The 27,768-nt window shown below is 52.7% G+C and overlaps 1 protein-coding gene across 1 annotated transcript; it reads right to left on the reverse strand.

The window, feature by feature from the left end:
- Window positions 1-3,200: 3,200 nt before the first annotated feature.
- PIP5K1C (phosphatidylinositol-4-phosphate 5-kinase, type I, gamma) lies at window positions 3,201-27,349 on the reverse strand (the record flags this gene model as incomplete). Its single annotated transcript, XM_014949005.1, has 18 exons — window positions 3,201-3,986; window positions 4,410-4,493; window positions 6,997-7,071; window positions 8,817-8,949; window positions 9,210-9,314; window positions 12,269-12,301; window positions 12,577-12,715; window positions 13,686-13,847; window positions 14,204-14,288; window positions 15,288-15,336; window positions 15,830-15,913; window positions 17,060-17,265; window positions 17,756-18,055; window positions 21,110-21,262; window positions 23,167-23,284; window positions 23,869-23,999; window positions 24,343-24,420; window positions 27,296-27,349. Coding segments are annotated over 18 exons (1,992 nt in total), but the record flags the coding sequence as incomplete, so codon positions are not given.
- Window positions 27,350-27,768: the final 419 nt, after the last annotated feature.

Below are 27,768 nucleotides of genomic sequence, written 5' to 3' on the forward strand. Positions count from 1 at the left end.
GTGACTTAACACCCCACTCCCCCCCAAAAAAAAGCCGTGACAACACCCACGGTATCGCATCCCCGCGCTCCCCCCCCCGCCCCCCATTACTTACATACATTCGTTACACGGTGCGCGCACGGAGCGGACACGGAAAACGAGTGGGAATAGGAAAGGTCCGACAAGAACGGAGCTGGGTTCTGACGGGAGACACGGGAGGAAGGGGGATCAGACACGATGCAGGTGGGCCCCATGCCCTGGGGCTTTCCCCTTCTCCTTCCTGGCTGGGGGTGAGCGCAGAGGGAAGGCCGGGCGATGGGAGCTGAGGGCGAGACCTGCGAGGGCTTAAAAAAACTTCCCCAAGTGGGATTTTCGGCACGGATCGCCGAGCCACTCGCTGCAGAGACGACGGCAGCCAAGAACTGGATCCTTCCTGTCAGTATTTGGGGCTCTGCGCCGTTTCCTCTGCTCTACACCTGCCTGCGAAGAGCTCGATGGCGAGCACGGAGATGCCCTTTCCTCGTGCTGGTCTGTACCCGGCGGGCAGAAGCCACCTCCGGCTTGGCAAGAGCCCGAGCCGAAAGCTCCCCGGCAGCCTCGGCGGCAGGGAATGTTCCAGGCATCCCAGTGGGGATGATGGGGATGGAGGAGAGCCTTGGCAAACAGCGAGGTGGGAACCGTCTGCGGTGCAGGGCTCAGATCCCAGAGGAGTTAAAGAAACGCTCCTTTCAGCGATGGAGAGAGCAGGGGTGACAGCGGGGACAGCCCCTGGGCCACTACAGAAAGCCCCGATGGAGAAAGTACAGGCGACTGAAGACCTGGATGAGCTGGAGGGACATTGAGACCAAGGACGGGTGGTGGTTTTCCTCCCCAGAAAACAGCCAGTGCTCTTCCCTGTGGGCAAGACCTCGTCCTGCCCTCCTCTGACGCTGCAAAGGCAGCACTGACAGCGCTTGGGAAACACTCCAGAGCTCCCCGACACGCTCACACTGCAGCACAGGGCAGAGGTGGGCAAAGAGTGAGCCTTAAACTCCAAGGTCCTTTTATCCCCCAAGGTGGGGGGAGACCGGGCAGTTCTCCAGCACCGAGGGAACTGGACACACAGCAAGGAGTGCACGAGCCAGGGAAGGGGCAGGTTCCATTTCAGATCAGCATCTCCCTGAAGTAAGGTTCTTTCTCTCCACTAACATTACCGAAGTTGCTCTAAGCCCTTTGCACGTCCCCTCACACCCTCCGTGTCCAGACGTGCTCACTCCAAAAGGTTCAGCGTTACAGAACTGCACATGGATTGTCTCAAAAAGCCTGAATGCTCGAGGCAAGACTTAAAAGGAACATGCTGCAAGAGGTCTGGCTTCCCCCACAGCTCTTGGGCCCAAGCACAGCTCTCGCTTGCAAAGCTCATTCTCCGAGACACCCCATGAAGGTGGGGCCCAGATGCTCCCTGTGCGGAGTCTAAGCAGCTTTAGAGACCCCCAAAATGAGGGGAAGGAATAAAGTCTTCATCAATGATGATTAAAACAATCTAAAAGAAGATGCTTGATTGCAGTTGGCAGGAAAGTTCTGAAGAGGCTCAACCCACCAGCCCATGAACAAGGTGGTACCAGGGCAGCCCGAGCCCACCCCTCCAGTTCCTCCCTGGAGCCACCACATTCCTCCAGCCCCACACCCAAGAGGGGCATCAGAGGCAGCAGAAGGGACGCAGCTTCTTCTGGCCTCTCCACGCTTGTGGAGGAAAAGACCCAAAGGCTGAATTTTTAGCATTTTGAAGCCTCTTGCTTCCAGCCCAGAGGCAGGTTGTTGGTCTGTGGGTATTGCACTGCTCCCGGCTCCCCTCGCCACCGCACCGAGCCCCCTCAGCCCTGGCGGGACTGGCACCAGCAGATGGAGTGGGTCAGGAGCCCATTCTCAGCCCGCTGCAGGGCCTGGCACAGAGAACGAGCTGTCAAGTAGTGACTGAAAGGGGAGAGTTTAAGACTTTTGATAGATTATTTGGTAAATACGTGAATACATCTAATGGCAGCAGCTTGCAAGCTCCCCAGCCTGTGCTCTCAAAAGAAGAACACCTTCCAGCTCTGAGCATCTGCAGGCAAGGGGAGGGGAAGTCTGGGTCCCGTACTTCCAGGCAAGAAAGTGTCACTTCGTGAAGATGCTCACCAAGTTCAGCACATTCCAGAGGGGAAGAGCTTCCTGCCAGCCCAGTGACCTACGGGGGCCTGAGTTAACCCATCCTGAGTGCTGCTGTGAAGACAGACTGCGGGGACTGACCCCGAGAGAAAGGTCCCACTTCCCCACTCCACTGCAAGGAATCCCAAGGACAGTGTGAAGGTTGTAATGAGAATAAAGAGATTTTGACCCTCTTTCTCAAGTGTGGCTTGTAAAGCAACGTGAATAACACCTGGCTCCCTCTGGTCTAAAGGATTTCCTTTCTTCTCTCTGGGAGAAGAGGATGGGATTGCTTGGGTTGAAGACAATGCTATGGTGTGTGTCCTGCTGACAGATGGATGAGCCCAGTCTGAACACTACCCAGTGACACCAAATCCTCTCACCTAAAGCCTGCAGCCCTCGAAAAGCAAACCATCTCAGACCTCAGAAGCAGCCATTTCCAATAGCAGATGTTACCACAGGCAACATCCCAGGCACCCAGCTTTTAGTCCAAGAGTCCATCACCACACCACGGCCTGGCAGGGTTCGGTGGCAGAGCCAGGCTTGTTTTTCTGCCTCCAGCGTGTGCAGATGTGCAGGCGCCTCCCTGGCTGCCCTGAGGTACAGAGGATACGTGTGAACCCAGCGTTCGTGCCCCCCGAGTACGGGGCAGTCGATACACCCATGAGCATGCGAGGTGCTGAGTGGCTCCAGCAGGATGCAGCGTCCAGAGGAGCCACCCCCGGGGCCGGGCAGAGCGGGGAACTCGTGCTCCAGCGCGGCGGGTCCCTGGAGGTGCCCGGTCCTCGTCTGTCCGTGCCTGGGTGTCTGGAGCGGGTGACGGTGCGACAGCCGGTAAGACGAAGCGTGGACTCCAAGCAGAGAGGGAGGGGGGTGACACAGCACGTGGTGAAGGCAGAACCCATTGCAGCGTCCACAGGAGAGCCCAGGTGGCCACGTCGCTGTCGCCAGGAATCACTTGCTTCCCCCACACAGTGTTACAGATCAAGAAAAGTCACTGATTTCTGAATCCAAGTAAATTGGCATGGCTGCTTTGGACTACGGTAACATGGGAGCAATTCTATTCAATGGCCTTTAATACATTGCATTTACATAGCACCTTTCATCCCAGGGTTTAAGTGCTTTAACAGAAGTGGGTACTTTACACCCATTAGCACGGGGGAAACCGAGGCACAGAGTGGTTGAGTGACTTGCCTTGGGTCACTCGGCAAAACCGTGGCAGAGTCTGGACAGCCTTAAACCTCCTGACTCCATCAGTTGGTCAGACCATGCTGCTGCCTCAAATGAAGCCACTCCGGTCCCTGCCCTCCCCAGCAACGTGCTCCTACCAATTCTCCAGTGAGGTCTCACACTCCTTTCTGATGCACAAATATATGACCAAAAAAAAAAAACAAACCAAAAAGAAAAAGAAAAAGTGCAGTAAACTAAATGTTTAAAAAAGCACATTTTGTGCTGTCTCTGTGCAAAGATAAAAGAAATAAATACATGATTAAAAAATTAAAAAGGTTCACAGTATCACACATGGATAGGTAGCTACGGTAGTGCACGTCTGGAAAACACTGTGTTACTACCCAGGATTCTCTACACCCAACTGGAGGTCTCCCTCGGGAGCTGGGGGTGAGCGGGTGGTTTCTCTGCTGCCCACGTCTGGGATAAGTAGAAAGAAACGGTTATAGTTTTGCTCCATTCTGAAATGCAGTGCCCGGGATCCTGCAGTGCAGCAATACTGGTGTCAGCAAGCTCTTCCCCATCCCACTGGAACGGCTGCATCAACGAAAAGGGAACACATCGACCTGCAGAGGGAATTGCTGCTCTCTGGGGCTTCTGTGTCTGCATAGAGATTACTGCAAGAGGCAGAGAAAAGAGAGTCAACCCCCAAGCACCCACTGGGATCAGGTCTGAGCCCAGCCAACTCCCCACAACCAAAACAAGCGTGAAGAGAGGAGGCAGCTCTTTGTTTCGCACCCTCCAGTAACGACAACACGACCGGAGAACCTCAGCTCCCCGAAGCTTTCACTGCACCAAAGGGTTCAGAACAAGCCACAGCCCTTGCTGAGCAGCCCGGGTCTCTGCCAGCGCAGGAGATCTCGCCTGCTGCTGCTGCAGAGCTGATCCCAGCTTCAGCAGGGCTCTGCCGCAGCCATGCAGGAGCCCCCGTGCTGCGCAGAGGCCACAGCGGCCCCCTCGGCAAGCTGACCCTGCAGAGGGAAGAGCAAGCTCCAACCTCGACCCACCGGGCACCCGGCACACGGTTCTTGTTCACTTACTGTATCACTCTCCTCATCGGAGACAGAGTGGAGCTGGGCGCTATAGTGGAGCGGGGAGTAAACCCAACTCCTCTCGTCTGTCGGCTGCCAGAGTGGCCAGAGACGGCGGGGAGAATGCAAGGAGAGCAGCAGCAGAGCAGGGAGCAAAGGAGAGAAGAGGAAAAAAATAAAAGAAAAAATAAAAGGAGAAAATAAAAAAGAGTAGGAAACAATACAGTAAGAACAGCTGTCCACCTGGAGGGAGAGAACTGAGCTCAGTGCCAGCTGGCAGCAGAGGAGCCTTCCTCATCCTCAGTTACATACCTGCTCCCTACCAGTGCAGACACGGCACAGCCTGCCAGCAGCTGACACCGGACCCTGCTCCAGCTGCAGTGGGGATGGCACAACCTCTGCTCTTGTAGGGACAGATTTTTAGAGCTTTGGAGATGCCAGGAAAACCTCATCTCCCTGCCACAGCATCACCCCCGCTCCGGAGCAACCCAGAGACCTGGGAAATGACTTACCTAAGGGCAGTGAGAGCTCTCGGTTCCTGGTACCCACTCCCAGCTCTCAACCTCCTGTTCCCCGAGCCCTGGGCGTGCTACAAGCTGGCACCTCTGGTGTCCAGGAGGGCTTTTTAGAGTGGTACCTGATCTGGTTTGCTGTGCCTTCCCCCTTCCCTGCAGGCCAAGCAAGGCGGCAATGGGTGGGTTACGACCATGGTGGATGGTGGTGACAGAAAGGAAAATTATCACTGAGAGTCTTGGAGACAGTGGGGTGATGGGAACAAGTACAACAAAGGAGGCAAAACACAACTGGGTCTTGGGAAGAAGGAGGGGGAAGGGGATGTGTGGTCAGAGAGCGGGTTGTCAGAGCACTGGGCATCGGTGTGACAAAACAAGCTTCTGCTGCCCCCTCAGCAGAGAGAAGCCCAGGCAGATTCACGTGCTTCCAGTGCTCCCAGAGGGGACCCACTTCCACCGCAAATGGGCTCCTTTAGCTCCAGAGGGGTTCTCAGAGAGAGGCAACTGCCCCCTTTGACTGAGCCTGGGCTTTGCAAAGGAAAAGAAATGGAACTGGGTGTTTGGGAAGAAGCCTGAGGCGGGGTTCCCAGGCCGGGAACCAAGTGTAACAGTCTGTGATGTACAAGAAACTACAAGAAGCCAGAGGAGCTTTGAAGCACTGGGTTCCGCGTGCTGAACCCCATCAATAACTGCAGCCACATTAGCAGAGACCACTGGGAGGGAGGGGAGAGAAACCCTTGCCTGGAGCTTCTTATGGGGCTCTGCTAGAGGTGCAGGAAAGCTCAACCCTGCACGAAGTCTGCCCCACATCCTGTTTTTCATCTGTCCAGATTGAAGCACATGCTCCAGCTGGCCTCTTTCAGAGCCTTTTAGGAGCTCAGACACATGCAGGGAGCTGAAAACCCAGCGGGGAGATAAAGGAGCATCCGGTGCTTGGTATTAACCCTCCCACTGCTGGGGCAGCCAAACTCAGCCAAGGGGCAGGAGGAGCTGCCGTGAGGAGTTGCCCGTTTGCTTTCCTCATGCCAAGGCCTGGAGCACGTTACTGCCCCTGCTCCCCACACCCTCTGCCCAATGCCCCCTCCACTGCTCCCCCAGTACCAAACTGGCAGGCTCTGGGAGGACCACGCTGTACAAATGCTGTGCCAAAGCTTTGACAGCTCTGCCACCACCCTCTGAGGACATCAGCTCTCCCAAAGATGCTGAAACCCAGAGCAGTCTGAGCTCTGGATTCAGCCCCTAAATGCTCCACTACCTCCCTGCATCCTTTGGAAAGGAAAACCCTCACTGCCCAAAGAATCACAGAATCCCATGGGGTTGGAAGGGACCTCTGGAGATCATCTCCTCCAACCCCCTGCCAGAGCAGGGCCACCCAGAGCAGGTCCCACAGGAACGTGTCCAGGTGGGTTTGAATGTCTCCAGAGAAGGAGACTCCACCACCTCCCTGGGCAGCCTCTGCCAGGGCTCTGCCACCCTCACAGGAAAGAAGTTCCTCCTCATGTTTAGATGGAACTTCTTACGTTCAAGTTTGTGCCCATTTGCTCCCACAGAAAACCTGCAGTGAGGAGGGAGCACACAGGTGATGCTGCGAAGGGCTGGAGAGCAGAAACCAGCCCCAACCCAGCAGCACCTTTATGAGCTGCTCACCATCCCAGACACCAGAAAGATGACCACCTGGATTTTTAGCAGCTTCAAAACATCATAATGGTCTCTCTGGATCCCCGTCTGACTCCTTGGGCCAAGGGAGCTGAGTCTAACATGCCCTACAAAGGCTCAGGTACCTCTCTGCCCAGGTCTGGTGCTTGCAAGTCTGTCCAAGCGCTGGGTGACACTGCAGCCTCCCCACCCCGCCATGGCAGGAGCTGGTGTCACCAGCCTGCAGAAAAGCAGGGCAGAGCACATGTTTCTGCAAGATCCTCCAGGGAGATCCCTTTTGTGTGATTTGGATGTGCTTCCCTGGTTTCTGCTGGGCTGGTTCCACGTGGCCACCCGATACCGAGCGGCAGCATCCCCGGAAGCGGAGCGCTGGCCCCAGTGTTTCAAAGCTGAGCTCTGCTCCCCTACGTGCTGCTGCGGTCACTTACAATCCCAGAGGAGTGCGAGGTGGTTCGGAGTCTGCGCTGGCGGGGAGAATAAATCCAGTACCTCCCATCCGTGAACTGGATGGCCCCAGGGCAAGTGAAGTGAGAAAGGAAACAAGAGGAGAACAAAAAAAAAGGATGATGTGAAAGAGAGGATGAAAGAAAGAGAAAGCAAAAAAAACAAGGGGTTGGGCAACTCCAGGCCTGGACAGGTCAGCGGGCAGGAAAGCCGTGCGTGGGAAGAGCAGTGCCCATGCCCTGCCAGACTCCACACTTGTATTCCCCTGTAGGTGAACAGGAGGATAAAGTGCTCTCCTTTCAGGAACAGACTTCCAAAGATCAGATCACAGTCCCCTGGGACAGATCACCCTCTGCACACAGCATCCCTCCACCAACCACCGCCCCTGGAGCGCTCCTGCGGAGGCAGCCACAATCCAAGCCCCCTGCCCTCTGCTGCAGCCTCCATCGAGCTCCAGCTCAAGTGGTTTTCCAAGGACAATGCCTGTGGGAACCCAAATCAGCTTTTCCCTTCATCCCAGCAGTGACAAACACTCCACGGCACACGACACACATTTAATGCAAGACTCAAGGACTCAGATGAAGTATGAAATGCTGATGAGCAGTCAGTCACGCTCTCTGTGAGCGCACACCGCACACAGATGGTGTCCTCCGGGTAAAGAGGTGCCCCTCGAGTTGGGGGGAACGCACGTGCCCAGGGACAGGGAGGAAGAGGAGCTGACCCTTGCTAGAAGACACTCGCCCGTGGAGCAGGCAGTATCTGCAGGCAGCTTGCACACAGCTGCCATCCACAGGCAAAGAAAGAGCAGCCAGTGTTAGAGGGAGCTGTTTGCATTTCGAACAGCATGCACAAAAACCCAAACAGACGAGCTTTTAAAAGGGAGCTGGTTCCTTCCACAGCTCCCACGAGCCTCAGGATGACTCGGCAAGGAGCGAGCAGCTCTGCAGCAGAGTCACGCAAGCACAGGCAAAGGCAAACGTTGCCATTTTTAGGTTGCCCTGAAGGAGCTCATCACAAGGGCTCAGCTCGTCTCCGTCGCCGCGTCACTGACGGCAACGAGTCGGAGCTGGGCACCTCTTTCCATGAGAAGGTTCCAGCGCCCAGGGTGGAGGAGAGCAGTCATGGGTCAGACCCTCAGCTCTGCTCTGGGAATCCACTGGGCAGGTACATATTGCCAAACGCTCTTCTCTGGTCTGCAGAAGCTGCTCAGACCTTGCGAGAGCTGATTGAGGAACACAGCGCCAGGCTCCACCGCACTCTGCTGCCAACCAGCAACCACCTCACTTACTCCCTGTCTCAGCACTAGATTTCCTCTGCGTCACCTAATGCATCTGCCTGCAGGGAAAGGAAAAGCCAGAGTTCACCAGAGCCCAGGGTCAGCCCCACCACAACCACCTCCCTTCTGGCTCTGGGCCGCTGTGGCACATTTGTGCCCAGGGAAGCAGCTGGGCTCTCTGGCTGAGGAAGGAAGAACCTCTCAGTTCCACCTGTGTTCACCTTGGCTGGTCCCAGGATAAGCCCTTCAGCGCTCGTGGTTCGAAGTAGAGCAGCACACCTACGCTACATCCACAGCACAGGGCCACCCGTGGCAGCCCCACTAGATGCTGGTTTGAGTTCTCCAAGGGTTAATCCAGTTCCCTCCACTTAAAAACCCATCCAGCGTTAAAACGTTGAGGTGCTCAACGCGAAGGTGGCATGGGGCAGCCACTGCCCCACACCCCACTGCCTGAAACAGAGACTGTTAGAGCCTCAGCCAGCCTTTCCCATCACACTCCTAATGGGCCAGGAGGAGAAGGGGTCTTACAAAGTATATGTCTGTGACTGGCACATCATCTTCATCGGAGGCCTGGCTGGCTGGTTCGGAGGCCTGGCTGGCCGTCTCCACCTCTATCGTGGCTGTGGACGTTGCAATGGCACAGGCTGAAGAAGCCGCCTCTCTGGAGGGGGGAAGAAATAACAGAGAGTAGTCACTGCCATCAGAAAAGGAGCAAACAAAACTCTATGATTTACTACAGAGGAGCTGAAGATGCTCTGCTGTCACACCCAGAAAGGTCAGGGCAGCTCAGCTGCACCGGGGGAGCACCCATCTCTCCAGGTAAGCTGGTGCCCTACAAAGTCAGCCCCCAGCAGGAGCTGCCACAGACCAGATGACACTGGGCAGGCTCTGCAAAAATGCCCGAAGCTCCAAAACACTCACTCTTTGTCATCTTCTTTGGGAGCGACGATCTCAACGTCACACTTGGGCTCCAGCTCGACACTGATCTGCTGAAGCTCCTCCTCAACCCGCACCTCCTCGTGTGACCTGGAAACCAAAGAGAGAGGCCCAAAGGCTCAGTTGGGCACTAGTTATGCACAGTCCTCAATTTTAGCTCAAGCCTGAATCAGTCCTGAGTCAGCCCAGCTTCTTGCACTGCAGCCTTCCCAGGGGTGAGCTGTGTGGGTCTGTCCTGGCGTGGGGCTGTCAGGCACTCGTGGCACCGAGGTCCCACCACAGCCCCAGCTGCTGATTTCGGCTCGGAGGAGCCGTCAGACCTCTGAGGGTTGAGGATTTGGATCACCAGAACTCCCAGGCAAAAGAGTCAGTCCTGCAAGATTGCAGTGCTCAAGACTAACGAGGCAGGAAAAGAGGACAAGCGGAAAGGGATTAATTAGCCAGGGCCACAGAAGAGATGGGAAGTGTCAAACGGAGGACGGGAGGAAAGGGGAGAACTGGCCTCTGGGGAAAACCTGCGTCCAGAGTCAGCTCAGCATCATCTGTCAACTGCACAAGGGCCAAAGCCTCCAACCTCTTCCCAGAGTCCCAGAGCACCAAAGCAGCTCACGCGTGCTCCAGGGTTAACGTCGGATTTCTCTGAGTGCTCAGGGGCTGTTTGTGACACTCTTCAATTTAACACCTCACGCTATTAAGGTAATTGCCTGTGCTGGCGGGGCTGGCTCCGTCGCCCTCATGGGACGGAGGAGCGGACGCTTCCCAAGTCCAGGGCACATCTCGGGAAGGGATGAGCTCTGTCAGCAGCACCATCCTGCTCTGTCCCTGTCCCTGTCCCTGTCCCTGCCTGTCGCCAGCAGGCAGCTCTCCTGCCCAGCCCCGGGGATCTCGTTCTTCTCATTGTCAGCAGCACCATCCTGCTCTGTCCCTGTCCCTGTCCCTGTCCCTGCCTGGAGCCAGCAGGCAGCTCTCCTGCCCAGCCCCGGGGATCTCGTTCTTCTCACAGCGGGGTGGGTCTCAGAAACCAGGAGGGAATTCCCCAGCAGATTAAAATCTCCTCACAGCGGGGTGGATCTCAGAAACCAGGAGGGAATTCCCCAGCAGATTAAAATAATTAGAGGTGTGACATGTTTTTGAGCAAATTGGATAAAGTCTTTTTCACTTCAGCTCAGGAATGTAAAGTCGTGCTTTAATAACTTTGTTCTGGCACTGGTTTTCACCAGGGGATCACACAACACACACACAGGTCCCTGCTCTCCTGGAAAAGGCCACGCTGAGACACCAGCACCAGGAATGGAGAAAATGGGCAAAAAATAGCAAAGGCAGCCACACCTGTGTGGGGTGGTTGTAGCTGTGACAGATCTGTGCCAGACAGAGCTACTTCTGACCAAGTGGCTAAGCTCCCTGTGTGGTCCAGGGACAGTCACTGCCATCCTCCTGACCTATTTCTGGATGAAATCACATCCCACAGCAGCTCCCTCCATTAGGTACCGAGGGATTAACTCGGGTGAAGTCACTGCATTTTGCCACTGGTGCCTGAGATTGAGCCTCCAATTTTGAGCAATTTCACAGGTGGGTGAGGGGCTTCACAGGTGCCTGACACTTCAACAAGTGCTGCAAATCAGCAGCAAGTAGGTCCTTGCCCTCCAGTGAGAGGAATTTGCCACGATTCAGGGACATGCAGCATCCAGAGGTATTTTCATTAAGAAATATCACGGAAAGGGATTTTTTCCACCGTGTCTGTGCTCTGAAGCTCAGCAAATCACTAGACACTAGAAATGAGGGGAGATGTAAGACTGTAAGATGATGCAAACCCTCATCTGCCAAAGTCATAGAATCATAGAATTTGTTAGAGTTGGAAGGGACCTTAAAGATCATCTAGTTCCAACCCCCCTGCCCTGGGCAGGGACACCTCCCACCAGAGCAGGTTGCTCCAAGCCCCCTCCAGCCTGGTCTTGAACCCCTCCAGCGATGGGGCAGCCACGACCTCCCTGGGCAACCTGTTCCAGTGCCTCACCATCCTCACAGGAAAGAATTTATGGCTGGTATCTAATCTGAATTTCCCTTCTTCCAATTTATAACCATTCCCTCTTGTCCTGTCACTGCACTTCCTGACAAAGAGTGTCTCTCCACGTCTCCTGTAGCTCCCTTCAGATCTTGGAAGGCTGCTCTAAGGTCTCCCCGGAGCCTTCTCTTCTCCAGGCTGAAAAATCTCAGCTTTCTCAGTGTTCATAAGGGAGGTGCTCCATCCCTCTGATCCTCTTTGTGGCCTCCTCTGGCTCCCTGTGAAGCACCAAACGCCGACGGCAGGGAGGGCAGACACCAGCCTGTCCAGCAGCTCCTCTGGCTACAGCGTATCCCACGACTGAGCCTCTGATGCACATTTCAAAGTCTGTACCCAAAACACTTACAAGATGTCCTGGAAAGCTAGGGCAGAGTCAGCAGCAAACACAGGGTCCTCACGGAGGTCCCGCCGACACCGGCAACGGGGTCATTTTTACCAGTGCAAAGATACACAAGATAATTATATGACGTGAGCCTCTAAATCCAGACATCCCTACGCAGTAGGGGATTTTTGTCCTACCTTGCCCTTGGCTCTGAGCCACCCATCACCGCAGGAGGGAAAAAAAAAAAACCACCTCCAAATACCTAAGGTCCTTCTCTGGGGTCACAAAGTCAAAGCCCTTTCCCACACTCACACCCGTGGCACCCAGGCAGCAGGGACATGCAGAGGAGGAACGTTCCTGCTGTAAAGGGTCATTTGCCCAGAGGGTGACATAAATGACCTTCCTTGATTCTGGCTGGGTGGGTAGATTTGGACAACTCTGTCCTTTATAGACTTTCTGGGCCTTTTCCCACCAAATAACAGGGGTAATATTTAAGATTCCTTGCAAAGCACTGAGAGATCTGCTTGTAAGGAAAATTCTGTGTCAGGAATGGGGATCATTTGCTTGTGAACAGCAGCTCATCATCCTGCAAAGGACCACGCCACAAACAACGAGGTCTCTTGTGCAGCAGCACAAGAGGAGATGAGACACTCTTCTCACCTGCCATCCTGCCCTGAGGAGTGTGTGCGCCTCCTGTGGAAAGAAACCAGAGTAATAAGAATTTGAAGAGCAATTTAAGACAGAAATCCTACATTGCCCCCAAATCTAACTCCCCACCCCATGAGGGAGATGTTCTACTTAAGAGCTGACACTTCTCCCAGCAATAATTAATCCCATCAAAGCTGCGTCTGCTCGCTCCCAGGAGAGATTTAATTAAAATCGGTCATTAGCATTCCAGAGCATGGGGCTGCCTGACGGAGATCTGGGGCGCAGAGAGGAGCGGCAGCCGGGGAGGAAGCTGTCCTCACCTGTACCGGGGCTGCTCTGAGGTCTCCGAGGGGGATCGCTCGGGAACAGAGAGAGATGTTGAAGAGAGCGTTGTGGCTATGGAGGCCGTGGTAGCTTCTTCAAAGGAAGGAGGTGTGCAGGGCAGCAGGTCTGGCCGGCCTGCGGCGCGGAGCGGAGGGCAGGAGAACGCAGGAAGAAAGAGATGAGTAGGTCAAACACCAACACCTCAACTACACCAGCCCCGTGCGAGGCTGTTCCACCATCAACCTGCACGCTCCCACTGGGACCGGTCACTTAAAACCAGAACCAGGGAGGAAGTGGAGCTGGGTTCATGAAGCAGCAGCTTCTCCCCAGGCATCCTGCAGGGAGAGGCAGTAGGCACCACTTCCCCCAGGACAGACAGCCCCTGCGGGAAACCTAACGCCAATGAAGGCATCTCACTGGTAACCAAAGCTGGATTAAAGGCTTGGGTCACCAGAGATAAATATCTGAGTGAATTAAGAGATGAATGGAGTGCTCACTGCTCTGCACGGGCAGCAATCTAACACCCAGGCACCCGAGGAGCCCGTCCTTCACCACTCAGCCCAGATGGAAGCGATGGAAGGGCAGCACAGAACCGGGCCATTCGTCTTTCTTCAATAGTGAGATCTTGCCCCTTAAAGCTCTCCAAACACTGTCACTCGAGTCCTGCAGTTCCCAGTGTATCCTCCAGCCTTTTCTTTTTTTTTTTTAAAGGTGGAAAATTCAACTTTCTGATGGGTTTTGGGCTGTGACTGCTGGTGCCAGTTGGCAGCGGCTGCCTTGCAGCAGTGACGCAAGGGACCATTTTTACTGCAGAGCCACAGAGCACTGCAAAGTGGGGATTCTGTCTCCTCTGACGCAGAGGCGTCGCTTCCCCAAACTACTAACTGCTGGTGCCGTGACAAAACGATAGGCTCTTACCTTCTCCCCTGTCCTGGTTAAGTTTAGCACCTGCAAAGCACAGCGAGACGAGCGATGAAGCGCTATCGCTCACAGAACGCGTGGTTGGTGCTCAGCGGGGAACTTGACGAGACCAGGGGAGGATCCTAAGGGACTGCTAGGAAAGAGGGTGATCACACAGCCATCGGCCACCAAACGAGACCATTACCTTCATCATCCAGCGTGGGGTAACTCCTGGCCGCACGGAGATCATACTGCGTGTCGTCCTTCTCGGAGGGGAGCTGACTGGCCGAAAACGCCGCTGTAGGACCAGCCGTCTTGACGGCCAGCAAGGCACTGCGCCCTTTCTTCGAGGGAGATGACTTCAGAGCTGGATGAGGAGAGCCAAAGAGAAGATGAAATTACCACCACCAACAACTACTGTCACCCCAAAGGCACCTTTGCCTCCAGAGGGAGATGCCTCTGCCCTCAGCCACACACACACACGCTCTGAAGGGCTGAGCCGTGTCAGGCTGCAGGAGAGCTCCGGTGGGAGTCTCAGCAGCTCGGAGCAAGCTGGGACAACACGAGGGCTTTGCAGTTCCTCAGCTTTACTCTATATTACAGCAGAAAAGCCTGCTCAGACTTTGGCCCAGGAACTCTCCACGGGGACCGAAGCGGCAGGACGGAGATAAGGCTCTGCCTCTCCCACACCACAGGGGAACAGCTCTTGGATGAGGTACTTACAGGAATTCTTTCGAAACACCGTGTTGGTCATGAATTTGAAGAACCTCTCTGCATAAAAGCTGGGTCTGTGTACTGACACCGTGTCCTACAAAGGCAAGAAGCAATTGTTTAATTTTAAAATTATCCCTCAAGGCAGAATTTCTATAACAACCAATGCAGTCTTTTCTATTCCAACATTTAGCACTGATAGAGCCTTAAAATGGAAAGGCTTAACTGAAATGATCTGATTAATGCTATAAATAAGCCTGAAGCATTGCCTTTGATTTGATTGCATTTGATTATATTCTCGCTGTAATTTTATAATGGATTTTGGTGATTTTTATCCCTTTGTCGACTTCCTGGATTTTTCACATATTGGCCTGATTACGTACATCAGATTTCTTCTGGCTTTGCTGGCTGACATTCAAAGCACACGTGGGCACCTTCGCGCAGGACACGGACATCAAAATTCAGCTGAGGGTCTCCATACATTTAAACCACTTTGCACTTTTTGTTTGAAAATAATAAAACTGAAGCTGTCTCTGGTTCTGCTATCTGACTGTGCCACCATGACTTGGCATCTACACCTTTCCTTTGCCTTATTCTTCAAGGGAAGCCGGGATATGCAATGCTGGAAAGTAGTTTGCACACCCAAGGTTGCTCTTTCCTTAAACAGGCAGTTGGGCTTCGAAGGGAAGCAGGGACAGGGGGTTATTAACCCATAACTCTGTGGAGTGGAAACACAGGCAGCCACCAAAGAGAGCAAACGCAGGGCTCCGCCACGTAGACGAGTGCCCACGAGTGCCCGCACCTCGTGCGTACGCACCGGGAGGAGGCCACTGACAGATGGGAGCAGGGGAGGAAAGCTGGTACACGACAGCTGAACACACGAGGAGGTGGAGTGAGCAAGGAAACCTGCTTGGGAACAAGCGGCACTAACACCGCTGTGGAGGCACCAGAGGCAAGAACCACTCCTTTCATCGGCTTCAGCTGTGCCAGTTCAGGCACTATAAATAGCAAGGTAATCAGCACCAACTAGCACAAACGAAGCCAAGGTAAATCCTGCTGAGGCCTGGACAATTCCTGCCTCTGTACGGGCACTCACCCCGTCATGGACAAGGGCCTTCCAGGTATGTTCCAGCTTCTTGATGAACCTAATTCCAGGGGAGAAGGGGAGAGAAAAAGAAAGAGACGGATTCAGGCAGGTACTCTGCCTTTTATACCCCCCACAGGAGATATCACTGAGCTGCAAATGATCCCTCCCTCATCCCCAAGTGTAGCCAAGAGAGGCCAACTGAGCACAGCAGCATCTCTGCAGACAGGTCAGAGCTGCCTGGGAGCCCTGCAGGGAAGGAGGAGCTGGGCTGGAAGAGGGGCAGAAAATCACCTGGAGATACACTACCCATCTGAGGCACAGAGCCAGGAAACTTCTTTATGAGCAACTCATTATATCTAAGAAAAATGGTTCTGTGTCACCAGCTGTTCTAAGGACAGGATAAAAAATCCCCAGCCCCCGATCAGCAGACAGCTTTAGGCAGCCTGCCCGCTCATCAGCAAACTCTTCAGGAGAGGAAAATCTTCCTGCTTTCATTCAGTATTAAAATAGATGTTAACACACTTAAAAGGACAGGCTGCAAAGTTACCTACCTGTACGACTGAAGGATATCTATGATTCCTACATGCAGCAGGAGACGCTCCCCTTTGCCGTTCACGGCTGGGATTCCTCCCATCCTGCAAGTAAAACAGAACCTCAGCAAGTGCAGCCCCAAAACGAGCGGCTGTAAAAGCTCCGAGACCTGCAGAAGGACAGACAGCAGCCCTGGAAAGGGGGCTCTGGTGTGGTGGTTGGACACAACCCAAAACCTGCAGAGTCACTTTGTGCACAGCCAGGGGAAGTCACCTCCTTAACCCCGGCCACCTCACACAGGGTGTCCCTGGGGCTGCATCGCCAAACACCAGCCACCAGGACAGGGACCACGTCACATGGGACAGCTCTACCTGGGCTGGTCCACACCACATTGTTTTTTCATAGCTACAGGACATTTTATTCTGGGGATAAGATTATCTATCAGGTCAGTGTGAGCCATCTGCTTATCAGGGCAGAAAACCTTTAAGGACGGGGCTATTTCCAGTCCCATCCATACTGATATCAGTGCAGCAACCACCAGCTCACAACAAAAGCACGCAGGTATCAGGCAGGCACTGCAATTAGTGATGCTACTTGAAAGAATGGAAACACCAAAGTATTATCCTGGCTCCAACATGACTCATCCTGGAGTCACCAGGAGCAGCTGGCTTCAGACAGCAACAAAGAGCAAACTTCCCCTGTTTGTTGGCAGCCTTGGTCCAGAGGGGCAGAGCCACGGTCACAAGGGCCACCTGCAGCCCAAGAGCCACCCATCGGGCACGGGACAGGATTTGGGTAACACCCCTAACCCACAGCTCCACCAGTTACTCCAGCACTGGGCTGCACTGCTGTTTCCCAACTGCACTGGGATGCCCTCAGGGTAACGCTGGGGATTCTGGATGGAGGGACAGAACAGACTCCACGGGACAGGTTGATCCCAGCTTCCACTCCAGTATGTGGATGCTGAGCTAGAACTGAGCTGGTTTCTCCTCCCCAGAGCACGGGTGGATGTTTAGAGGCTGTTACAGGAGCTGAGAACCTACAGACTGGCCTAAGGAGAGGGATCACGGTGAGGCTGGAGTCTTACACAGATATTCCCCACCCCAGTTTCCCCCGTTCTTCCCACGCTGCTTCACTGGCAGCAGAACCACAACCCCCGGGAGAGACGCTCGCTCCGACGCTTCAGACGGGCCCCCGTTGGGGATTCACTGCTCCAGCCTCCCCCCTCCCAGCACGGGGATGTCACCTACGTGTCGTCTGTGTCTATGGACTCCCCCCGGGCGGCCCCCCCCTGGATGGACTCCATGGCCGTGGAGTAAAGTGCCTTCTGCCCCACGGGGCGCTTCTCATCCGACGTGCTGTGGGCTCCCTCGGACTGCCGCTCCCGTTCTTGCTGGTCTATGTTATGAACCCCAAGCAGGAGGCTGTAGTCCATGATTTTAAAACTTTCCAACACCTACAGGTCAGGATTGAGTTTAAGAACAAAGACAAAATATCAGGGCAGCAGCTGAAATCAAGCACAGATCCCAAAGCAAGCGACAACCCGTCCACATTTCCACTAACTCCTTCGCCAGAGCCTCAACATTTCTGAGCCAATAATCATCTCTGGACTTGATTTCATAGAGTTTGGCCATCCCACAATCAACCCAGAGGGCTGAAAGCTTGCAAATAACTGTTGTACCATGTATCTGCTGCCCACTCTGTAGGAAAAATGTATTTAGTCCCAACCACAAGTAGAACGGGCTTCCACAATTGGATGTGCCAGGCAAAGGAGTCCTCAGAGGCAGCTCCACTGCTTTGCTCTTGGGGAACAGGGCAGTAGAAGGGATTTATTCTGCTTTGGGGTTAGCAGATTAGCAAGGGTCTCCATCATTTGCTCCCCCTCGTGCTGGAGAGCCACAGACCTTCATTAACCTGCTCCCCAGGATGCCCCCCCCGCTCCTTACCAGACAGTCTCGCTGCAACGTCTTCACCAACGCACTGAAGGTGTCTGCATCCAGCATCAGGCCCTCAGGCATGTCCTGTATGAAGTCTAGATCCTTGTATGTAGGGCTGGACTTTTCTTTTTCCTTCTTGGATGCCCGGCGTTTATAGGTTGAGCCTTTCAGGTCAAATTTCAGGTGCATTTTCACCACGCGAGGCAGAATGTTGTTCATCACGACCACGCGGATGTTTTTGCCCCCCGATTGCACGCAATAGAGTCCGTAAAATTTCGGCAGCAGCGTCCGTGGGTTCTGGTTCAGGTTCTGCAGCAGGGTTGGGACAAAAGCACAGCGAAAGGTCATTTTGGCAGAAGACTCCTGCCGTGTTCAACACATGGCACGTTAGCAGGTCTGGGAGCAGTCAGACCAGGGGTTCTTCACCTAGAGATGTTCTGAACTTTACACGAGAGCTCACTGTCCACTTTTGACAAACTCTTGCACTTTAGTGGCTTTAGGACCTGAAAATACCACTGTGCCTTGAATACAGGGAATGAGATGTTCAGCACTCTCTGGGCAAATAACCAAGTCCGGAAATTCCCCGCTTTCCCCATCAACAGCAGCTAAAAAAGGGAAACCAAACTGGAAGAGAAATAAACACAATAAGTGGGAACTTCAAGTTTAAAAATAACAGCTATCTCCATCTCCTCAGAAGTGTCAGAAATCAAGAGCCGTTCTCCAGCCCAGAATAAACCAGGGACACGGTATTTTTTAAACAAAACAACATCAATTTTCTGCTCCTTTTGCAGCGTTGCTTTATAAAACCCAGTTGGCCAGAGAGCACGGCACGGATATCCTGATCTGCTATCGTGTCCTTTTTTTAGGCAGCGGCATTATTAGGAATGACATGACAGGCATGATTTGCTTGGTCAGCTTTGGGGAAATTTGGGAAGGAAATGGAACATCTCTGCACGCTACGAAAGAAAGGCCCAGAGCTGACAGATTCTCTGACAGGCGGCAGAAGCAGGACTGTATTAAAATTCCATGCCCCTCCTCATCTCACCCGAGTGGGCACACGAGTGTGCTCTTCAACGCGGTGCAAGCTGAAAGCAGCGGAGCAGCAAACCCCAAAGCAAACAGCACTTGCCCAGTTTAAAGGGTGAAACTGCTCTGCTCCCTCCCCACTGCCTCCTCGGACACCGGGGGGGTTTCCCAAGAATAGCAGAAATCATAGAATTGTCTGGGTTGGAAGGGACCTTTAAGATCATCCAGTCCAACCATCAACCTAACTCTGATCAAAACCATCACTAACCCATGGCTCTAAGCACTGTGTCAACCCGGCTTTTAAATCCCTCCAGGGATGGTGCCTCAACCCCTTCCCTGGGCAGCCCATTCCAAGGCTTCATAACCCTTTCCATGTAAAAAGTTTGCCTAATTTCCATCCTAAACCTCCCCTGGTGCAACTTGAGGCCGTTTCCTCTTGTCCCATGGCCTGTTCCTTGGGAGAAGAGACCAACTCCCACAGAAGGAAAGTTGCTGCCCATATCTCAGAGACAGCCAGGGCTTTCTGCATCGAGGCTGCATCAAAACGCCACCAGTGGGGTTTGCAGCAGGAACAGAAAAATCCCATGAGCTGCTTTTGGGGCTTTTTGTAGTCCCAAATAATAAAAATTTTGCAATATCAGCTCCCGTTGGGATCTTCCTGTGGGAAAGTTTGGCTTTGGAGACAGTTCTTTTCCAGTTTTGACCTGAACTGGAACCACAGCTGTATGGACAAGTTCTGAACTTGGGAAAACCACAGAAACTTGGAGTCGGTATAGCAGTTTTGATGATCTCTTGCTATGATGTCATCTTCTGTTGCCTTCCTCACAAAAGAGCATACCCTCCTCTTCACAAACAGCCTCTCCCCCGTCCTTGGTAATGGATGACTTTTAGAAACTTCATCCTATTTGGCAGAGACCCATTTTTCATCACTGTGGTTTTGCTATGGTGTGTAGCACCACAGTAACCCCCAAACACTGGGAGGGGACAACAAGTAGCACGTAACTCCATGTCAGACGGGTGAGGTCAGTTTAACTCGTTAGGCTGATTGCTGGCCAGGACAACGGCCCAACTCCAGCCCCAGTCAAAATCCTCCCGTTGCCTTCCTCACAAAAGAGCATACCCTCCTCTTCACAAACAGCCTCTCCCCCGTCCTTGGTAATGGATGACTTTTAGAAACTTCATCCTATTTGGCAGAGACCCATTTTTCATCACTGTGGTTTTGCTATGGTGTGTAGCACCACAGTAACCCCCAAACACTGGGAGGGGACAACAAGTAGCACGTAACTCCATGTCAGACGGGTGAGGTCAGTTTAACTCGTTAGGCTGATTGCTACCCAGGAAAACAGCCCAACTCCAGCCCCAGTCAAAATCCTCCACCTGATTTACGACGTCCATTAGGTAAGAGGCAGCACTTTCCAAGAAAGCTCATCCTGTCCAGGAACTCAACCATCACTTGCTGAAGAAGCGACTGGTGCTCAGGTACACACAGACACGCAAGACCCTGTCTCACTTTGGCAAATTGAGACAAGTATTTTCATAAAATCAGCGTGTGATCAACATACAACAAACCCCCTGCAACACGCACACCGATGGGGCAGCGTTAACATCGTTTGCCATCGCCTCCTCCTCAGCATCTCCACAGCAAACCACCCCCTGGATGGTTCTAACTGAGTTTTAGTGCCTTCATCTACAGAGCTGGACCCTTCACCACAGTTACGCAGGGAGACAGCTCCTTCTCCACACACCAAAGCACTGTGTTTGGTTCTGATTTACTACTTGGCACCACCCACAAGTCCTCGGGGTCTCAATATATTGCCCTGCCAGAGCTGGGGTTCAGGGAAGAGCCACCTGCAGCAGAATGGATGCACCACCACAGGGCTCCTTAGCTCGAGACAGAACAACCAGCACCTGCCTTTGGAGCAGCTCTATCACACACCAGACACGGGGGATGCCCAGGGACAGCCGTGGCTTCCCCACAGGTGGCCGTGTCGTGGCCATCACCAGTCACACTCAAAGCCAGGCAGAGGCAGATACACAGAGCCCAGCGGAGATTGAACCATTGCTGGGAAACAGACACCCAGAAACACACATCTGGGAAGCCATTTTCAGGCCAGAACATTCCTACAAGCTATGGCACGATCACCTGCCTCAAGTTTACCCCCAGAGTTTGCAAATAATCGGCAGGATTTGTGCTTCTGGGCCTGGCTTTGTGACAGACTGTTGACGATGTCCCCGCCACAGGGTGGGACACAAGAGACCCGGGTGGGGGACATGCCCCGTGTGATGCTTTGGATGGAAAAGCTGCCACCACAGACCCAGGTGCCGGGCGATACACACCATGTAGTAGCCAGGAAGGAGCTTCTGTAGGAATTCAGCTTCCTTGTGCATCACAGTTTTTATGATGAATTCATCGTCGCTGGTGACGTAGAAGAGGGAGCCGCTGGCACCGGGGTTCGACAGCTCTATCAGAGGCTCGTTGCATAACGAATACTGGGGAGGAAAAGATAAAAAAGATGATTATTTTTAGCCCCCACTCATTGCACGTTGAGCTCTACGGCCTTGAGGGCTATTCCCTGCTTGCTCTCTCCCTGCGAGATTAAGGGGTAGCAAAGCTGAAGTGAGAACTATTTTAATTATAGGTTAGGTCTAAGCAGCAAAGCTGATGGACAATTACAATTAGAGACTGAGATTACAGTTCAGAGCATCCCAACTGCTCAGAACCAAGCTAATAATCTGCTTTCAGTAACATCCAGGCTCCATAATGACATCTTCTATTTTCCCATGGTGCGTGTATCACATTTAGGTCTCTCTCAGCACGTTACCGCCAGCGCAGACGGAAGGATTGCATTTTAAGAGACACGACAGTCTGCTCGGGGCACCACGCACCCCCGCGCCGGAGGGAACGCCAGGCACCGGCTGTTCCCAGCCTCCTCTGGCCTCCTGCCCCCCTGTGACACCAGGGTTTTTTACAGCCACATCTCACCCCCTCAATCCTGCCAGAAACACAGAAAAAGGATTAGACCCGGTGCCCGAACACTAAGAGGGCTCAGCGAGGGGAACCGCAGCGAGAACTGAACTGGGAGGACGCTTCTAGACATCAGGACGCAAACAGCAGGTCCTCAAATGAGGAAAACAACCCCAAAAAAACAGCAGGGGAAAAAAAAAAGGGAAGAAAGTGCAAGCACACACGTGGCCTTTCCAGGCAGGTACCAGCCCCAAGGCAACTGCCCAGGTCGAGGGGGTTTGGGCCAGCAACACGTCGGAGCGGCCAAAGCAGGAGGCACGATGGGGAGAGGGAGGTGGGGCAAGGGACATAATCAGGGCAATAAATTAAATGCTCATCATTACGTACCGAAAACAGCTTTCAGCCCTGCACAGATTAATGATGCAAGACTTTATCAAGTTAATTATCTCATGCATAATTAAAGGCATTTGCTGCTGTGGCAGGCAAGAGAGAATCAGGGGAAGCAGAAGCAACAAATCAGAGCCGTGACCTTTGCGGGCTCTTTGCCTCACCCAAGTTTTGAGCCACTCATCAAATCAGCCAACAGAACCTCGGATGGCACAGATGGGGACCGTGCTACTGTCAAACCATGCAAGGGCACAGATTTTGTTTCTACTTGTAGGTGTCCAGCTGTGATTACCCCGATCTACAGCTGAACTCAGAAAAAAAGGGCTATTAAAAAAGGGAGAGGACGTGTGCTCATTTGGATGTTTTCCCTTCCCCAGCTCAACAAATGTCCTTTTCTAATGAGCAGGACGTCACATACATGTGAGGGACCAAATTCAACCCCAGAGCATTTCAAGCCCCAACAGCTTGTACTATTAGGTATTTAAAAAACAGCCTTTCCAGCTCTGAGGAGCTTTCTGAGCACAAGAACAAGCTGTATTTTATTCTGTCTTTGTAAGACGATTAAAATAACTACACTCGCATAGCTCTCGAGTGAGTACACAAGGAAAAATTCCCATCTTTGTCCTCAGAGCCCCAGGGGACATTACGGGGTTGCACCCAGCAGAACACAACTCCTTTTGCTTGTAAACACAGTAAGTTATTGTCACCACAAGCGCAGAGGGAACCCCATGGTGGAGCTTACACAGCACACGCTGCACCAGCTCGTTTCCCTTCCCCCCAGCGTAAGCCCCCAGCTACCTCTTAGCAAACAGAGGCTTGGGCTGAGTGGTGCTGGGACCAGTACTGGATCTCCTCCAAAACTGAACAGAGTCCCTAAATCCACAGCCTGTTCCCATTCCTTGCTGGGATCAGAACAATTCCTCAACTCTTTTCTGTCACTTTTAGGCAGGAGTCGCTGACAGCCTTGATTTAGGGACAAACTTTTTGTGTTCTGTCTCAAATAACAGAGGAAAGACAGAGAAATCCAAAAATATATCCATACCAAATAATCATCTGGACGAATCCCAAAGAGTTCTCGGAAGTACCGAAAAGCCACTGGTGCATAAGTCTTGAACCTGAAGTCAGCGTAATGGTGAGCTGGGGTGAGGTTACTGCCTTCGCTGCACGGAACAAACAGGACAGGAGCAGAGCCCCTGGGTTACCACCAGGTATCTACAGGCACATGGAGGCTACTCTGTATTTATTGAGCCTGGCAAAATGTCATCTTAGGAACAACAACAAAATATCTGTCTTCTGTGGCAGGACAACAGGAAAATAGATTTTCAATTCTCTGCCAAAAACTGTTTCTGAATAACATGAGGAACCACCACTTGCCAAGCAGAAGGTATTTACACAGCGAACATGGCTTTTATGAGCTTTGTTTATTCACGGAGCTGAGCTTCTTCCACCTGAAACATGGGATAATTTTATGTGAAGAAATTCTAGATGGACAGGTAGAAAGAAAAGCACGTGGGAGGGCTAACAACCCCAAGTACACAGTGCTGCATCTTACATTTCCGTGCAAGCCAGTGTACTGCAGAACCTAACACTTCCCACTGTTATGTTTGTACGTAATCAATGCATATTTAAAATATTCAGAGCATCCAACTCTGTGATCTAAAGACAGATGGGAGCTCTCTTGAAAAATCAGTGAGAGGAAAAGAAAGAACTCCTCACTTCATTTTGTTTCCCCCACCTCCTTTACCTTGGGAAAAAAATGCTCTCCACCACGTAGAAGTCCTGCATCAGGACATCTCTCTCTGGCTTGGAGCTCAGGTTGCCGACGGTGTATCCAATCCCCAGCTGGATGGCCCCCTTCAGGGTGGATGAGGTGGTCTGGCAGAAAGAAGAGAGCAGTCAGTCCGCATTTCACAGCAGATGACGGCGATAACATTTCCTACAATACAACAGTCGTGCCTACAGCTTCTACGGGGTCGTTCTGGGCACTGCATACGGCTAAACACGTTCAACCAGCTGCCACAGAGAGGGATTCAGGCTCCCAGAAGGTTTGCAAGATTCTGCAGTAGAAGGATGCTGCATAAAATGGGAACCAGCTCGGTCACCGTCGCTGAACCGAGCCAGGAACACTCGGCTGCGCCAGGGCAAACCTCGGGCACCAGCTCCTCTTCTCTGGCTGCCACCCCCCAACAGCCACCAGCCCCACACCACAGACACAGACCTTTTTGTAGGTGGTTTCACCAGATGCATCAACACTTCGATGACCAATCTTCTTCCCTTGGCCAGGCTGTCCTGGTCCCTGCAATGAAAGAGCATGGCTAAGGCCCGGAGGGGAAGGTGGCCAGGTGGCACAGCCACACCATCACAGGGATCTCTCTACCACTGGAGAGAAATCTGCAGAGGGCAAACAGGTGTAATGGGCACCGGGAAGCCTTAAACAAGGCTGTTTGCATTATCACAGAATCACAGAATCTTCTAGGTTGGAAGGGACCTTAAAGATCATCTTGTCCAATCGTCAACCTGACTGACAAAAATAGACACCCACACAACAAACAAGGAGCATCATCACTAAACCAGACCTCCCAGCACTACATCAACCTGTCTTTTGAACACCTCCAGGGATGGGGCCTCAACCACCTCCCTGGGCAGCCCATTCCAATGGCTGAGAACCCTTTCGGTGAAAAAATTTTTCCTAATATCCAGCCTGAACCTCCCCTGGTGCAACTTGAGGCCATTTCCTCTCGTCCTGTCGCCTGTGACTTGGGAGAAGAGACCGACCCCCCCTGGCTACACCCTCCTTTCAGGGAGTTGTAGAGAGCGAGAAGGTCTCCCCTCAGCCTCCTCTTCTCCAGGCTGAACACCCCCAGCTCCCTCAGCCTCTCCTCATAAGACGTGTGCTCCAGACCCCTCACCAGCTCCGTTGCCCTTCTCTGGACCCACTCCAGCACCTCAATGTCTGTTTTGTGGTGAGGAGCCCAAAACTGGACACAGTACTCAAGGTGGGGCCTCACCAGTGCCCCGTCCAGGGGGATGATCACCTCTCGGGCCCTACTCCCCACGCTGTTCCTGACACAGGCCAGGATGCTGTTGGCCTTCTTGGCCACCTGGGCACACTGCTGGCTCCTGTTCAGCTGACAGTCGACCAACACCCCCAGGTCCTTTTCTGCCAGGCAGCTCCAGCCACTCCAGCACCCCTCAAGACAAGAGGGGTCAGAATATCCCACCGCTCCATCCCACACCCTCAGCACCAACTGGGCAGAGCCCTTGGCAAAGACGCTGAGCTCAGGAAAGAGCTGCTCCTTTCCCAGCTGCCAAGATTCCGCGGCAGTTGCTTGACTGCGGTTTCTCATTGATTTAAAATAGTGATGAATTAAATCAAACAGCAAGAGAACTTTATTCTTAAAAATCCCATGCCCTCAGGTGTCGTACCCATATCTCGCGCTTCGCTGGAGAAGTGAGAGCCAGAGAGCAGGGAGAACCCAACCCAACGCTGGCATTCCCAGGGAGATAATCCACGTAAGTGAGATCTCATTTGTTTACAATTGAAATGACGAGCCCACACAGAGTGAACTGCAACTCCCGGCTCCTCCTGAAGCCTTGAGAAGAGTTTACAGAAGTGCTTCAGAGTGAGAACAAACCTATCCGACCCCATTTTCCTCCTCTTCTGCTTCTGAGCCTTTTTGTGCCAATGCAGGAGGGAGCAGACTGTATCCGTACCCTTTCCCAACCAACACAATCACGTTCTGTGGGTTCAATACAGTTCCTTTCGCAGCCCTGAGTGTGGGGTCTCTATTCTCTGCCACGGGGCAAAGCTTCCCCTCCTCCCCAGCTCCCCCAGAGCCCTCCCCAGAAGCTAAAACTGCCTGTCAGCCTCCAGCCACATCTGGGGGCTCCTTACACCAAAGAAGAGCCAGGCTTTGGGTGTTCCTCCAGCAGCACGCAGGGAGATCCAAGGTCATCTCCCCAGGGACAATATTCTCTCACTCACTCTCAAGTGCCGCACAGACCCATCTCTCAGAACCGATGTCTGCAGCAGACAATGTGTAATTTTGTTCAGACTACAGAAGTTCTTTGTGTTTTAGCTTTAAATCAAGAGCTTGCAGCTCTTTCTGCTCAAATCGCTTGTACTTCTGGTGCTAAGGGGCAGTCTGAGTTCTCATCCTTTCCTCCCAGCTTCCAGCCAACACGCTACACCTTGTCACCCACAAGCTCTGGTTGTACCATCCTGCCTCACCCCGTGGCCCATCATCATCCTCTCAAAGCAATTCACAGCCACAGGTGCTGGTCAAGAGATTCACATCATAGGAAACACAGGAACAAAAGCCTCTTGCACAGTCCCTTGTCTACCCCTGACTGCGTTTCCAGGGCAAGAAAAAGTGGGGCTATTTGTGCATTGAACAAAGTTCACCAAAGTTGAGCTTCCTACTGTGCCTGTTTCTGGGGAGGCGAGAAAGAATCGAGTGTCACATCCCTGGCAGCTTTATGGGAAGGTTTTGCTATTCCTGTACACAAATGCTCATCACCCCAGGTGAGTAATGGAAAGGGGGATGTCAGAAAATTAGATCAAACAAAACTCATTTGAACACGGTGCCCTAAACTGAGAGTGTGGGCTTCAGGGAACAGCTTTCAGGCACAGATCCTCCTACCAGATTCCCTGCTGCCAACTGCGAAGAGTTTTGCTCCAGAAGGTAAGAGTGATTCAGCAACCTGCGACCTGCATTATGTGTGAGAGAATATCAGTCCCTTGAGATGTTCCCTTGTTTCAGGGCTTCACAAATCACAGCCTCCTCGCCTCGCTCCCAGGGGCTGGTGAGACACAGCACAGAGCCCTGGAGGTGCCCGATACACAGATTCTCAATTTATCCTCTGCAGGTTCTGCTGTGGAAGAGGTGCCCTCGGCCACATACACACAGACATCATGGATCACTAAAATCAGCTAAAATTGGCCCTATGGTGGGCATAACCCCTTCACATCCCCTCTGTGACGCTGGCGATGCCAACACAACAACTCCAATTTTCTTTCTTCCAAATAACAGATACCAAATCTTCAGTGATCTTAAATGTATTTTTAAATGCTCAAAAAAAAAAAAAAAAGTTGGGCAGAAGTGTTTTCTAGAGCTCTGTGTTCTCATTTCTCAACACGGGATTTTGGAGGCCAGCTTTACACATCTCACCTCAGTGATGGCTGCCTTCTTCGGTGCCAGACCTGGGGAGAGAAGGGAAGAGCATCAGTAGAAGCAGGGACATCAGGGGAAAAAAACCCCAAACATCCAAAATCCAACCCCCTGTGAAAATAGCCTAATACTTTGTTCTTTCAAGCAAGTGGGAAAGCCTTTAAAAGCAGCTGGTTCACTAGAGCAGGAGTCTGAAGTTACAGGGGTCACCCAAACGATTTCACACTCAGAAGCACAAAGATGTGCAGTTTTTCCCAGCACTAATGATTCCTAGAGGCTTCAGGGGAGAGAATTCTTGTAAATCCCTGCTCACCCTAAGTAATAGGTCCGCACTACGCTAACGAGTCAGTTACATACAGAAGCCCAGAGAGACTCTTAGGAAGCCGCTTTCCAGCCACTCAGAAGGCACTTGACAAACTATTTTGATAATTGAATCTATTTATAGAATCCGATGGCCAAATATATCGCAAATG

Source organism: Calidris pugnax, unplaced genomic scaffold (genome assembly GCF_001431845.1).
Source record: "Calidris pugnax isolate Ruff unplaced genomic scaffold, ASM143184v1 scaffold170, whole genome shotgun sequence".
Lineage (NCBI taxonomy): Eukaryota > Metazoa > Chordata > Aves > Charadriiformes > Scolopacidae > Calidris > Calidris pugnax.